We start from the raw sequence: 16,080 nt of genomic DNA, 5'->3' as shown, positions 1-16,080 counted from the left end.
CGAAGGCGGGCGCTTAACCGCTGTGCCATCCAGGCGCCCCTCATTTAAAAATTTTGTACAGTTGACCCTTGAACAGTGTGGGGATTAGGGGTGCTGATGACCCCTTGCAAAGTTGAAAATACATTGTAATGGGGCTCCTGGGTGGCTCAGTCGTTAAGCATCTGCCTTCGACTCAGGGCGTGATCCCAGAGTCCTGGGATCGAGCCCCACATCAGGTTCCTGCGCTGGGAGCCTGCTTCTTCCTCTCCCACTCCCCCTGCCTGTGTTCCCTCTCTCGCTGGCTGCCTCTTTCTCTGTTAAATAAATAAATAAATAAATAAAATCTTAAAAAAAATAAAACTTTGTAACTTTTGACTCCCCTAGAACTTAGCTACTAATAGCCTACTGTTGACCAGAAGCCTTACCCATAAAACAAACAACACATATTTTGTATGTTACGTGTGTTTTATATTGTACTCTTACAATAAAGTAAGTTAGAGAACAGAAAATGTTATTAAGAAGTACATGAGAAAATACATTTATAGTACTGTACTGTATTGAAAAAAAAATCCCTGTGTAAGTGGACCTGTGTAGTTCAGATCTCTGTGTTCAAGGGTCAGATGTACATTATTTTAATGTATTTTTTCTTAGACATTCTAAGTTTATGAGTGAGGTGAGAAATGCTCTTCTAAGAAAGTGTGAGAGGAAAGTGCATTTTAAGCAAACAAGGTGCTCCAAATTGTGGCTCGCCATGCAGTTTTGACTGGGCATGGATGACAAACAGGATGCACATCCCTTTTCTTTTTGAGGCTATAGAGGGCCAATATTTTATTTTATTTTATTTTATTTTTTTATTTTTTTAAATTTTTTTTAAAGATTTTATTTATTTATTCGACAGAGATAGAGACAGCCAGCGAGAGAGGGAACACAAGCAGGGGGAGTGGGAGAGGAAGAAGCAGGCTCATAGCGGAAGAGCCTGATGTGGGGCTCGATCCCATAACGCCGGGATCACGCCCTGAGCCGAAGGCAGACGCTTAACCGCTGTGCCACCCAGGCGCCCCGAGGGCCAATATTTTAAACTGTGAAAGTGAAGTAAATGTAATTATTTACTTTTCTATTAACTGTAACTCAGTTAATTGGCATGTGCTATCTTAGAGGGCATTCTTAATTACTGAGTACAGGTCATCCTGTCAGTCACTTCTGCAATTCACAGCAGGTCACCTAGTGTGATGGAAAAGGGAGGGGTGATACTGGTAGAAAGACCTAGATCCTAGGCTGGTCTAGGCCATTTGCCACCAAGGAGCTGTGTGCCCCTGGCTCTGTTCTTTAGTAACCTCTGTGGGCCTCCATTTCCAGGATTTGTGAGGGAGACTGGATCCTTTGCTGTTCTAGTCTGTGATTCTCTTAGTTTGTTGAACAAGGTCAGGTCATCACCTCTTGGCAGATGCTCCAGTTTAAGATAACTTCCTGACTGTAGAAAACGTGATTTTTACTTTAAATACAGTTAACCTTGATTTATCTCTGCAGAGCATCTCTGTATAACTCACAACACCTTTTAATCCCAGACTGATGCCTTTCTTTTTCCCAGGATCATTTGTTTCATAAAAGCAGTTATTTTTGTGTTAACTTCAGCAAAATATAATTGGAAGTAAAAAATTTGATGGGGAACATTTCACCAGGGACCTTTGAAAGCCAAATAGAAATCATTAGCGGTGGATGTCCCTGTACTATTTGAGGTTTTTCCCTAAGTATGGAGTGTTTAATTATTTGACAGATGAATTTGTTTGGGACCAGAGTAAAATCATTTTAGTACTAAATGCATTTTAATAATGTTTTATCCCTGCCTGTATTCTCATGTTAGTCTCGAGGAAGTATATCTAAAAATAAGTTTAACCAGTTTGCCCTCTAAATTTACTGTATTTTTTGCTGCAGTGTACTTTTAATCTTTGTTAAATATTCTGTTAACTGTATAGCACTTTAGAAAAATACCCTCATTGTCTGTGGGTCAGATGTTTTTAGATCTGTAACAATATAAGAATTTAAAAATAGTAACTGTTCAACATAATTAACATTTGAAATGATTGTGTGTAATAGTAGAAAATTAAGTCTTGTCTGAGTTTCTGTAGATTTTAAAGAAGTTTTTTTTTTCCCCCCTCCCTCTAGTTTGCTAGTGGTGCCTTTCTGCATATTAAAGAGACAGTATTATCTGCCTTAAATCGAGAGCCTACTGTGGACATATCTCCAGATACTGTTGGGACCCTCAGTCTTATTATGTTGGCACAGGCCCAAGAAGTATTTTTTTTAAAAGCCACAAGAGGTAATTCTAGTTCTAATTTTTCCTCCATTTTGTTGCATGTGAAAAGAAGTGATAAGGTTTTAAAATAGGAAGTTGATAAGAATATAATATGTTCAGTGTAGAGCTTTCCTCTTTGAATTTGAAACATGGGTTACTGAAAATTTTCAGCTTTCCTTTTCTGAAATTAAGGTGGTAGAAATGAACACTTATGAATGTAGGTTGCGTTTGAAGCATTTTATGGAATAGCTATTGTCTTAAAACACTAAACTCTGGAATAGTATTTATATAGGTTTGTAATGGGTCAGAAATTCATTCATTCAACATATTTTTATTGGGTACCTACTGTGTGCCAGTCACTGCTCTAGGCTCTAGATAGAGGTTGCAGACAAAATTCTTATTTTCAGGAAGCTTACATTTGTAGTGTGGGGAAGATGATAAGCAAGAAATTGAGTAGCCAAGGTGGTTTTAAAGGGAGATAATTGCTATAAAGAAAATAAGCTAGATTATGTGATAATGCCTGGTGGCCTGGCTCTGGGTAAGGATATAGGGGGGAGTCATGCTTATTTTAGATTCATTAGTCAAGAAGAGTTTCTTTGAAGAGATCTCCTCTAAACTAGATGTAATTAATAAGAAGGAGCATCTAGGCAGAGTCCCTGGCCCTGAATGAGGAAATAAAAACAATTCTTAGAAGGCATTTAAATTAGTATGAGAGATTGGGATATGGTCTGAATATGAAAGTGCAGAGAAATTGAAAATAAGAGAGCGGTCATCTTGTGGAAGCATTATGAACAGGAATAATTTTTTTCTTTTAAAATAACAGCTTGTAGTAAGATAGAATTCATATATAATAAAATTTACCCTTTTGGAATTTACAATTCATTTTTTTTTTTAAAGTATATTCAGAGTTTTGAAACCATCAGCACTATCCCTTGTTTTAGAACATTATTGTCACCCCAGGAGCAAACTCCAAACCCTCTTACCATTCCCCTTTTTTCCCAGCTCCTGGCAACCATTAATCTATTTTCTGATTCTGGATTTGCCTATGAATTGGTTAAATTTTATGTGGAAGAATTGATTTCATCAATAAGGATATTTTTTTAGACAAATATACAAACTTGTGATCTCATTGTTTATACTAAGTTATCATGATATATCAGATTACTTTATATTTATTTTAATTATAATGGTCAATGTAATATTTTATTCCAGATAAAATGAAAGATGCCATCATAGCTAAATTGGCTAATCAGGCTGCAGATTACTTTGGTGATGCTTTTAAACAGTGTCAGTACAAAGATACTCTCCCCAAGGTCAGTTATTGTTTTTATAAACACATGGTTATTTTGCATGTGGAAATATTTGGATGTTTTTGTGTATAAGAAGGTGCGTTGAAAATTACGTTTCATAAAGGAACTTGAAATTTTAGGAGAGGCATTTGGAGAATATATTTGTAATTTTTAAATTTAAGATGCATGAAAGATTCTTTTATATTTAGGGGATGCCTTTATCTCTACTAAATTTGTTTTTCCAAGCTAAAACTCTTTCTGGAAATTTTTGAACCTCTGTCTCCAGTAATTTTACCACATGAGGCATGTGTGGTTCTAGTTCATTGGTGATTTGGTACAAGCATGAATACTTGAACATGTTGATTAGTCACACTTTTAATTATTGTCCTGTTTTCTTAAAGATGAGTCTTAACGCACAAAGCAGACATAAAGACAAAAGGAAAAGAAAACAGATTCATCTCATATTTATTAGAATTAAGTTTTGCCAACAGGGATAGAAAATTGGGCTGCTATTGGACAGCTAAGGAAAACAACCATCTAAACCACACATCACAGGAAGTATTAATTGTTTTAATGTAAGCTTTTCTGAAGTGGCATTTGAAAAGACTAGTCAGTGATGATCATATGTAAATGACAAAGCAGATGATTAGACTAACAAGTAAACTCAGAATGGTTAAAAGAGGGAATTTACAGATTGAGTGAAATGTAGTATGTTTCAATTACTCTTTCAGAAATGTTCAGGTAATTAGTTTTATGTGCATGATAGCATATGGTTTTTGTTATATGATCTTTTGTAGGAGAATTTATTGATTTATAAGTCATTCAGGAATCTTTATAAATTATGAAATTGCAGACAGTTTTGTAGTGAAGTAGAAAAGCATGTAAATACGTCAGCAGCACAAATTAGAGAATTAGGAATTCATTTGAAGGAATTCCTGGAGATTTACAGTACACCAAGAGATCAGTAAAAATTTGCCCAGGACTCTTGGATGTTAATACTGTTACTCCTGAAAAGAGCCTTGGGATCTTCTCTCACCTTTTTTTCATCTGAAAGACCTCATGTTCAGCTGCACAGTGTACGGTTACATCCTGTTGGGCCATTAGTTCAGTCGTGTCACGGAGAGAAGAATGTCACCTTCAAAGACTTGGAAACTACCTCTGCAGCGTTCCTGGTATTCCTTGAAAATCTCCTGTTTAAATACCAAGTTGCTCCAGCCTTACCTTGAGAACTGGCATGAGTACAGTTTGAGATTTAGATGTCTTTTTTGCCTTTTTACTAATAAAGCTCATAAGGTATTTTCATATTCTAGTTATAAAACTGGAATATCTGCAAGTAGTGATCCAGGAAGCTAGGAAATTATTCACTGGGAGACAGGAAAGCATATCAGGTAGTACTTGAGTTTTTGATTGTCTTATTTTTTGTCTAGACTGTGATTGCTTAGTATATTTCTTGGATTTCGTATGTCATGTACTTCCTAAAGTCAGCGAGTTTGCAGGCTAGGATTTGACATTTTGGAAGAGCATCTACTGATAAAAGTGTTTCTCTGGTTCATGTGTTTGGATCTTTTAAAACTAATTTTGACTGGAATTTTCTTCAAAACAAATTAGGGCAAAAATAACGCTTTATCATGTTAGATATTAATTTAGTGCATTTGTCTGTTTGCTATGTTTTTGAGTATATGATCTGAAATGTTAGTGTTTATACTAAATTTTTATATAGCTAGAAATCATCTTTATTAAAAAGTCTCTTAGGATATAAATGTAAGTGGGAACTTAATTTACTGTCTTTTGTCTTTTAAACATGATGAAACAGTCAGCTATAGAGCATTTTCATTAGTATATGTGAGTAATGATGGTTTAGTTAACTCTGAGGGCTGGGTGAGGACTCATAAGAAAGCTTCTAAAGCCCTGTGCTTGGTATTCCTCTGTGAATGTCTCTTTTCCTTCTCTTTCTAATGCATGCTTTCCTTTCTTCTTTGTAAACAAAATGTTGACTTCATGGCTTGATTGAAGACTTAAAAAACTTAAATTGGCTTCACTTAACAGTTCAAAAAAAACCCCCTTAATTTTAATTGGAAGAAAAAAATTGAATTTATTGAATTCAATTCCTGCAAAATCATGTGGTCTTCTCTGTTTACACCTAATGACTAACCTATCTCTAAACCATTAATGGGGTGATTCTAATTTCTGTCTCCTTTTCCTTTTTCTTCCTGCATCCCATGTTGTCTGTGGTGGTTTGTGTGGTTGGACTCTCCCCTGGTCAGTATTTTTATTTCCAGGAGGTGTTCCCTGTCTTGGCTGCAAAGCACTGTATCATGCAGGCCAATGCTGAGTACCACCAGTCTATCCTGGCAAAACAGCAGAAGAAATTTGGAGAAGAGATTGCAAGATTGCAGGTGAGTCTTTTGGAAATAAATATTTAAGTAACTTGGCTCTCTGTTTTTTTTCCGTAGTGAGATTCCCAAGTTTGCTTATAAAAACCTTTCCCAACTCATTGCCCCTATCAGCAGAGAAAAGTGATTGTTTTTATCTTTAGGTACCTGCTGGGTGCTTTTTTGAAGTTTTTTTTTAAAAAATATTTTATTCATTTGAGAGAGAGAGCATGAGCAGCAGGGTGGGGGGTGCGGAGGAGCAGAGGGAGAAGGAGAAGCAGACTCCCCGCTGAACATGGAGCCTGATGTGGGGCTCCATCCCAGGATCCAGAGATCATGACCTGAGCTGAAGGCAGATACCTAATGGACTGAGCCACCCAGGTGTCCCATCATGTTTTTTTGTTTTTGTTTTTTTCTTTTTTAGATTTTGTTTATTTATTTATTTTAGGGAGAGAGTGTGAGGGGGAGGGGAGGGAGAGGGGGGGAGTGGGAGGGAGAAAATCTCAAGCAGACTCCTCACTGATTGTGGAGCCTGATGCAGACTTGATCCCACGACCCCAAGATCATGACCTGAGCCGAGGCCAAGAGTTGGACACTCAGCTGACTGAGCCACCCAGGCGCCTCATCTATGTTTGTTTTAATATAAAAGAATCTAAATTACCATTCTTAAGAAGGGTTGTACAGTGCTTAACTTGTGGCCTAGCCTTTGAATTGGGACATACAGTTCCACAGCTTGAGAAGGACAATGGTAATACAGTTGACCCTTGAATAACACAGCTTTCAACTGCATGGGTCCACTTAAACCCAGGTGTTTTATAGTATTGTAAATGTATCATCTCTTCTCTGATTTTTTTTTTTTTAAGATTTATTTATTTTGAGGAGGGGTTAGAGGGAGAGACAGAGACAGAGACAGAATCTCTAGGAGATTTCCCACTGAGCACGGAGCCCAGATGTGGGGCTCCATTTCCAAAGTGAAGGGTCAGAGGCTTACCTGACTGAGGCACTCAGGGACCCCTCTGTGATTTTCTTAGTAAAGTTTTCTTTTCTCTAGCTTTCTTGATTGTAAGAGTACAATATAAAATACATATGACATGCAAAATATGTGTTACTTATTTATTTTATGGGTAAGGCTTCTGGTCATCCGTACGCTATTAGTAGTTAAGCTCTTGGGGAGTCAAAAGTTATAGAGGATTTTTGACTGTGTTGCAGGGTAGTTGGTGCCACTGACCCCTGTGTTGTGCAGGGTCAACTGTATATATACATAGATTTTGTAAACGGCAGAATATTTTCTGTGCAGTTGTCTATACTGTTGGCATTGGGGTTGTTAGAAACTTGTTGTGATATCTGGGTCAGTTTCACAACAGGGGCAAGGGCTGTTTATATGAGTTTGTATTTTGAGTATTGGTGAGCAGAGGGTAGGAAGAGGACTGTTAGGGAACTTAAATATGGACTGAATATTAGAAGATATTCTATACATATCATTTGGGAAATTCAGATTAATTAGTCTTTTCATGGGGGAAGAAACCAAGTCTTTTTTTTTTTTTTAAGATTTTATTTATTTATTTTAGGGAGAGAGACAGAGAGCACTAGAGAGAGAGAGAGAGAGAGAGAGAGAGAGAGAGCAGGCATGAGTGTGAGTCAGAGGGAGAGGGAGAAGCAGGCTTCCTGCTGAACAGTGCTCCATTCCCAGGACCCAAGCTGAAGGCAGATCCTTAACCAACTGAGCCACTCAGGCGCCCTGAAACTCAAGTCTTTATAAAAAAAGAAAATGTATGCTTATTCTTCTCACGGAGAAAATCAGAGAGAGGTATACTTCCTGATAAAATGCAGATATTCAAACATATGTCATTTGTCCAGAGTTCACTTTGATTACAGTAACTTAGATTCTTACATAAAAATGCTTCTTGAAAAAGTGGTTTCTGTGGGAAGGATTTTTTTCAGGTTAGCATATTTAAAGTATTAGAAGTTTAGTTCCTTTATTTTCTGGGAATTCCAGGATTATTAGTTTGAAGTAAGCTCTTATTTAGTGTTTATAAACCAGTCACATTAGAGTTCTTTTTGAAATTTTAATATTTAAAATCCCCTCTGGAAAAAGGAGACTGTTTCAAACTTGAACAGTGAGAGGTAAAGTCTTTTTTCCAGTTACAGACACATAAGAGTTTGTGACTTCAGTTTTGGCTTTTGTCATAGGTTAAAAGTTAACATGGAATTTGAACACTAATTCATATCTCAAACGGCTGTTCTTCTTTCCATGTGCGAGATTTTTTTTTTTACTTGATTTGAGCTCAGAAATAGGCAAACAGAACAAGTAGAAAAAGATGACATAAATCATATTCTCTGTAGTCTATGGCTCAGAGTACCCCATGAATCTGATAGAGATCATTAGATGGTCACACCGTGAAACCAGCTTTTTAATCATTGCTGTCAGCAACGGGGAAAAGAAACATTGGTCATGAGCAAACAAGAAACAAAACCAAAATCACAGAGTCAGGAAAATCAAAACAGAAAATAGCAGTGAAGGTAAGGCTGTTGCTTGGGATTTACTTTTGGGGCAAGAAAAATTGTACCTGAGCGTATAGGGCTCATGAGCTGTCCTTCCTCACAGTGCCCTTTATTTGGCTCTGGAAGGCTGTGCAGTTGATTATCTTGGTAGACTCTAACACAAAGTAGACATAAAAATAGTTACAGAAATGTGACTCTATAGAATGAATATGTGTTAGATATACTTAATTTATTAATGAGGGACCTAGTAAAACTGATTTTGTGAAAGTATTGTTTGTTATTAGATGTGATAGTAGTTTGTAGGTATTAAGGAGGTGGTTCTTACCAGATGTGTGCTTATGTATTTATGGATGAACTTTAGTTTAAAATGATCCTGCAAAAAAAAGAAAAAAAGAAGCACATGTAAGTATATATATGGGAAAGAGTGATAAAGCAAATATGGCAAATTGGTAACACTTGTTGAACCTAAGTGTGGGTTTGTTGTTAACTCCTGTTCTGTTTTTTCAGTTTTTCTGTGGGCTTAAAATTAGGTATATGTAAAGGTGTACACTTCACCCTTTCTCTGTTTCTCTTCTGTCCTGTTCCCTCCATCCTTTTTTCCCACTGCCCCAAAGGTAAATTCCATTAGATTCTCATTTAATCCTTTCAATATTTTTTTTCTTTGAAATACAACAAATTCATACACGTGCATATACCGTACGCACAATGCATGTTCTTAACTCTCCCCATTCTTACATACGAGGTACTGTGCTACATATGGTATTGCATGTCTTGATTTAATCATGTAACAGCATATCCTAAAGATCTCTCTGTTTTAATATAGCAATAGAGTGCTTGCTTTGGTAGCATGTATAATAATAATAATAATAATGATAATAATACAGCAATAGAGACACCTTCCTCATTTTTCTTTAGAGCTGAAGTGTACTTCATTGTATAAACAGCAGTTTATTGCTGTCCCCTATTGCTGGACACTTGCGTGTTTCCAAGATTTTCTGCAAGTAATACTGCAGTGAATAATTATGTACACATGGCATTTTGTTATTTCAGCAGGTGTCTTGGCTCTGGCTTCCATAATCATAGACGGAGGGTCTGAACAACAGAAATTTATTTTCTCATAGTTGTGGCGGCTGAAAGTCAGACCAGAGTGTCAGCATGGTTAGGTTCTGGTGAGAGCTCTGTTCCTGCTTTGCAGACTGTTGGCCATATTCTCTCTGTGTCCATACCTGGGTGGGGGGAGGAGAGAGAGCACGTTCTCTGGTTCATGCTCCTGAAAAGGGCGCTAATCCCATCATGAGGGTTCTGTTTGCATGGCCTCATCTAAACATAATCTTCAGGTCCCATCTCCAAGTACCAAAACTTTGAGGGTTAGAGCATCAACATACGAATTTTGGGGGCGGGGTGAAGAGTTTAGTCCATAGCAGCAGGTATACCTTAAACTTCTAGAAATGGGATTGCTGATATAAAAGTATAATACATCTATAATTTATTATATATTATACTTGGATCTTTGATCCACTTCGAATTTATCCTGATAAGTGAAGTATGGATCCGGTTTTTCTTTTCCCAAATGGCTTATCCACTTATTCCCAAACAATTTATAACAGTGACTTTCTTATTCCACTGATTTGAGATTCTGGCTTTATCACACACTAAATTTGTCATATATGTTTGGGTCTATTTCTAAACTTTTTATTCTGTTTCATTGGCTTATCTGTTCATGTTTCAGTTCCATACCATTTTAGTCATTGACTCTTTAGAGTGTTTTAATGCCTGATAGGTATCATCATCTCTCATTTATGATTTTTCCTGATTGTTCTTTTGTTTATGCTTCTGTATGAATTTTATTTATTTATTATGGAAAATTTGAAAAAATATATAAGGTAATGAATCATTATCCATTGCCCAGCTCCAGTGATTATCAGTATTTTGCTATTTGTGTTTATTTCCCCTTCCCCTCTTATTTTTTGGGAGTATTTCACATATTTCATCCTTAAGTACTATACTGTGTATCTCTAATAGATATTAAGACTTAAAAACAAACAAAACAAAACCCTAAAGCTACAATGTCATCCCACCCAGCAAAATTAATACTGATTAATACTAGTAATGTAATATTATCCAAACCTAGTTTAGTTTTCCCGGATTTTTTCTCTACTGTTTTTTCATAGTAGAAAAAATCTCTGTGCAAATCTCATGCAAGGTCCTCACATTGCATTTGGTTGATGAGTCTTACAAATCTTTAATTTGTAATGGCCTCCTCCTCCCCTACTGTCATTTTGAATTTTCCTCACTTTCTTGTTTCCTATGTTTCTTAAATGATATCTGTGATGTCTGTTATCCCTTTTTTGTTACTTGTGTAAAAATATTTCAGTCTTTTTAAAAATGATTTTGAGTTTTTCTTCATTTCCTTGCCTGAGTTCTGTCAGTTCCTTTTCCACATTCTCTTGCTATCTGCTATTCATCCACTGTTATCTGGGCCATCTGCTCCTCTGTTCATATTTTGTGTTCTTTTGATACTATGATTATACCCTCAAGGTTTTTAGTTCTTAGTTTTTTTTCAACATGCTGTTTTCATCTGCTTTTTTTTTTTTTTTTTTTAAAGATTTTATTTATTTACTTGACAGAGATAGAGACAGCCAGCGAGAGAGGGAACACAAGCAGAGGGAGTGGGAGAGGAAGAAGCAGGCTCATAGCAGAGGAGCCTGACGTGGGGGCTCGATCCCACAACACCGGGATCACGCCCTGAGCCGAAGGCAGACGCTTAACCGCTGTGCCACCCAGGCGCCCCTCATCTGCTTTATGACAACATTTCTTTGGTGAATTTTCAGCCCTTGCTTTGCAGGGTGGTGTGTCTGCTTTGAGAGTATGTTATTTTGTTGGCCTTTTCGGAGTGCTCACCCTCTTTCTTCTTTTTCCCTCTTCTCACTCCTTTTGTCTGCTTCCCCCAGTCTCTCTGCCTTTGATTAATCTGCATCTTGCTCTCAGCAGTTCCCTCTTGGGATGAGGCCCCTCAGCATTCCAGTTTTTCCTGTGACCCCCTGGTGGCTGACGCGGGCCATTTGGCTTTGCCTTTGCCTTTGTCATCCGTTGGCACTTGTTACCTCATTCCATTTCATCGTTTTCAGATTTGCTTAGCAGTCCCTTTTTTCTCCAGTGTTAAGTATATCTTACGGCTCTAGGACTAACTTTGCCATTTGACCACGTATTTACAAATAAAATGTGAAAAGTGATTTAAATTTGTGCATTTTCTGTCTCCTAGTTTACATTGAAGATGCAGCTTTTGTTGTGCTCTATTGATTTTGCATGTAAGCTACCTCTCTCATTGTTTAGAATAGTTTAGTTGACTTTTTTAGGTTTTCCCTGTATACAGTACATCATCTGTAAATGATCATTTTTTTCCTTTTCTAAATTTTATATGTCTGATTTCATTTTTTTGTCTAGTTGTTTTGACATATTGTACGGTTGTTGATGACACTTTTATTTTGACTCTACGAATGTTTCTTATATTTTTCCGCTAAGTATGTTAGCTTTGGGTTTTATCATGTTAAGGAGTTGGGTATCTATTTTGATTTTACTAAGTTTTTCAAAAATATCAGTGGTGAATACTGAATATTATCAAATGCTTTTACAACATCTATGGAGATAATCTGATCTTCTAAAATTTTTAATTTATTATTTGGAGAATTATATAAGTTCTTAAACCATTCTTGTATATCTGTATCATTAAACCATTCTTGTATTTCTGTAATTTTGGTGTTGCATACTTGCTTTATCTCCTGTGGTCACTGTATATACATGTTCTCTGTATGTCTGAGGATATTATATAGTCTCTCATTGTCCAAGGTTATCAGTGTTTGGTAAATCAAACTCATTGATTGTGTTGTTCAGACCTTCTATAATCTTACAGTTTTTTTGTTTATTTGGTCTGCCATGTTGAGACAGGAGTGTTAAAATCTTCCACTCTGATGAGGGGTACATTTATCATTTTCTCATTGTAATTGTTCATATACATAGAGACTTATTTTAAATACAAAATATAAGAAGTTTTATGTCTTTCTGACAAATTGGCAGATGTTAAGCATTAAGTACTGAATTTATCCTTAATGATGCTTTTGGCTTTATTGCCTATTTCATCTAATGTTACTATATCTGAGACCACCAAAGTAATACAGTTTGAGCCCTAAATTTATGTGAGGCATATGCTCAATCTTACGAATTATGAGGGTAGACCTTTTTTAAAAAAAATATTCCTGTCAATGCTGAGATAACATGCTGCTTCATTGAGTTCCTGTATTGGCTGGGTCATTTTTTTTATGATTCATCCTTTCACTGTTGGAGTAGTTATTTAAGGTTCCTGCCTCCGTGTAAGGTGGTGAGGGGAATGTTTCTCAGTAGATAGTTATGTCTCTGTGTTTCAAGACCCCTTTCTCAGGTCTCCATGAGCGCTTTTAATGTGTGTGTGTTTCAAAGATTGATTTATTTGAGAGAGAGTGAGAAATAGTGCATGCACAAGCTGGTAGATGGGCAGAAGGGGATGGAGAGGAAGAGGGGAGAGAAGCAGTTTCCCTGCTGGGCAGGGAGCTTGATGGAGGGCTCAGTCCCACCACTCTGAGGTCACCACCTGAGCTGAAGACAGGATTCAGATGCTTAACTTACTGAGCCACCCAGGCACGCCACTTTCAGTGTGTTTTAATTGCTAGTCCTTTGGGTTGCAGAAATATTTGACAGCCAGCCTCCCTTGATGTCTATACCTGTTGACCCTTGGATTTCTTCTACTATATAGGTAATTCACCCATATATTTAGAGGAATGCCTGCTATGTTTATTCTTTATTTTTGATATTTTGGTATTTTGTGATGGGATAATTTCTAGGTTATTCTGTTGACCACATTGCTGGAATGGCAAGTCCTCAAAGATTGTTTTGAAAAACCAATGCTTAGATCCTTGGTTGAGAAAAAGAAAACTTTTTTTTAAAAAACATTTTCTCTTTAGCATGCAGCAGAATTGATTAAAACAGTGGCATCTCGCTATGATGAATATGTCAATGTGAAAGATTTTTCTGACAAAATCAGCCGGGCCCTTACTGCAGCAAAGAAGGATAATGACTTCATTTATCACGATCGAGTTCCAGACCTTAAAGATCTAGACCCTATTGGCAAAGCCACACTTGTGAAATCTACCCCAGTCAGTGTACCCATCAGCCAGAAATTCACTGGTATGTCAAGTACTCAGATACGCTTTAATCTTACTCATCTTTTCCACAGTTTAATCTGGTTTTTTTTTTTTTTTTTTTGTAGCTAAAATCCTATAACTGCTATTGTATGCTTTGAATATGATTTGCATTCATGTTGTTTAAAATGAATATGAGAATAAATATGAAGTGTTTTATCTATAGTGAAATTTCAAGATGAAAAGTAAATGGTAATAAAGTATATGCATATAGCAGAGTCAGAGAATTTGAAACTGTTTGAATGATGATAGACTTTAAGCATTTTTCATTTTGTTAACATTTGTTATGTTAAGATTCTGCCATTAAAAATGAGCATTCATAAATATGAATTTAAACATACAAACTTATGGAGTCCTGGTTGTATGCGATAAATGTTATCTTTGGATATTGTAGATATATTCAGTGTATAGTAGTCTCTAGCTGAGATCCTAAGGATAATACTCTGGGAAAGGGTGATTATCCTACTTATTCATTTTAGCAAACAAGATGTGTTTACTGTGTGCCAGGGACTCTTTTAAATATAGATATTAGCTCAGAATTTATATTCTCACCACAGTCCCATGAGATGGGTACTGTTATTACCCCATTTGATGAGGTTATTGATGCACAGAATGCTCAAGTAATTTGCCCAATGTTGCAGAGCTAGAAGGTAGTGTGGAAGGAGCTGGAAATCAAACCATGGTACTCTAGGCTGCTTAATCAGTTTAATCAACAAGTGAACAGTATTTTCTTATGTGTAAGTCTTCTTTATCAAAGGTCTTTTAATGTCAATGACGAACATCTTAAAAAGTTAGGAAAATTAAGTTCAGAGAAAAAGCTTTCATTGTCATGGTCCTTGAATATAGTGATCTAAAAATTCTCTTCATTATTGTGCTTTTAATAGTGATTTGGTTTTGATTTTTATTTATTTATTTATTATTATTATTTTTTAAAAGATTTTATTTATTTATTTGACAGAGATAGAGACAGCCAGCGAGAGAGGGAACACAAGCAGGGGGAGTGGGAGAGGAAGAAGCAGGCTCATAGCGGAGGAGCCTGATGTGGGGCTCGATCCCATAACGCCGGGATCACGCCCTGAGCCGAAGGCAGACGCTTAACCGCTGTGCCACCCAGGCGCCCCTGGTTTTGATTTTTAAATATTTGTAGACTTTTTATGTAAATATTGGAAAGGGAATATGAGCATTCACTTTACAGATGGATTTTTGTCTTGAAATTTTATAGAAATTTTCATTCCTCATTTTAGATTTGTTTGAGAATATGGTTCCTGTGTCAGTGCAGCAGTCATTGGCCGCCTATAATCAGAGGAAAGCTGACTTGGTTAACAGATCAATTGCTCAAATGAGAGAAGCCACCACTTTGGCAAATGGGTAGGTAGAGCTTAGCTTTCATAAGTGTATCTCTAAAATTCTCATGTTTTCTATTTGACTGTTCTGTAACTAAATAGTTAATGAACATTTTAGTTTTCTGAGCTTAGAGCTGAATGTCAAGAATATGTGAAATAGCAAATACACATATGCACTTCTTGTGGGTATTGTTTTTATTAAGCCCTAGCAAATGTATTTGGAATAAATTTGATTACTGAAACGAAGTGAGAAATTTTGACTACTAATTTGCATTTTAGGGGATATTTATTTGAGGGAAATGAGAAGTAGAAATGAACTTTAAGTTAAGATACATGGTATATTCAGTAGTCTGAACCAGTTTTTGTTTCTGGTGGATTAAGGCTAAAAAAATAATTCATTGGTTTTTAAAATACCTTAAGTATAATTTTCAATAGAATGTAACAGACTACACCTATTTTAAATGTATAGTTCAGTTCTGATAAATGTTCATACGCATGTAACCACCACCACCATGATCAAGATAGAGAACATTTCTATCACCCTAAAAAATTCCTTCATGCCCCTTTCACTTTAGTCCTTCTTCCCCTGGCCCTTAGCCACTGCTCTTTGCTCCCTGTCACTCTAGGTTAGTTTTACTTTTCATACAGTTCAACATAAATGAAATTATTATAGCAAGTGTATTACATTATATGTACATTATAGTATGTAGTACATTGTAGTATTGCTACAGTATATATAGTATGCACCACAGTACATACGCAAAATGTGAGTATCTTTCACTTAGCATAATGTTTTTGAGATTCATCTATGTTGTATCAGTTTGATCCTTTTTTATTACAGAGCAGTATTTCATTTTATGGTTAAATAGCAGTTTGTTAATTCTACATGCACTGTTGGTGGGCATTTGAGTTGCTGGGAGCACTGATGCACACATCTTTTTGTGGACATGTTTTATTTCCCTTGGGTAAATAGCTAGGATTAGAATTGCTGAGTTGTGTGGTTGGTGTATGCTAACTTCATGCAGAATAGCCAGATTGTTTCCAAAGTGGTTATTCCAGTTCATATTCCCA

General features: G+C 36.4%; 1 protein-coding gene across 2 annotated transcripts in view; it reads left to right on the top strand.

Moving 5' to 3' along the window:
- PDCD6IP (programmed cell death 6 interacting protein) overlaps positions 1 to 16,080 on the top strand; it is a 76,883-nt gene that overhangs the window by 23,554 nt on the left and 37,249 nt on the right. The window contains exons 5-9 of one of the 2 annotated variants that reach the window (XM_002919041.4): positions 2,143 to 2,296; positions 3,485 to 3,585; positions 5,841 to 5,957; positions 13,430 to 13,652; positions 14,911 to 15,034. In XM_002919041.4, the coding sequence (XP_002919087.1) occupies positions 2,143 to 2,296; positions 3,485 to 3,585; positions 5,841 to 5,957; positions 13,430 to 13,652; positions 14,911 to 15,034 (719 nt within the window). Of the gene's footprint in view, positions 1 to 2,142; positions 2,297 to 3,484; positions 3,586 to 5,825; positions 5,958 to 13,429; positions 13,653 to 14,910; positions 15,035 to 16,080 lie in introns of both variants that reach the window. The other variant, XM_011224727.3, reaches the window with a different exon arrangement.

The sequence above is a fragment of the Ailuropoda melanoleuca genome, chromosome 6, assembly GCF_002007445.2.
Source record: "Ailuropoda melanoleuca isolate Jingjing chromosome 6, ASM200744v2, whole genome shotgun sequence".
Lineage (NCBI taxonomy): Eukaryota > Metazoa > Chordata > Mammalia > Carnivora > Ursidae > Ailuropoda > Ailuropoda melanoleuca.
Note: the sequence above shows the minus strand (reverse complement) of the source record. Positions and strands in the feature narration are given on the sequence as shown.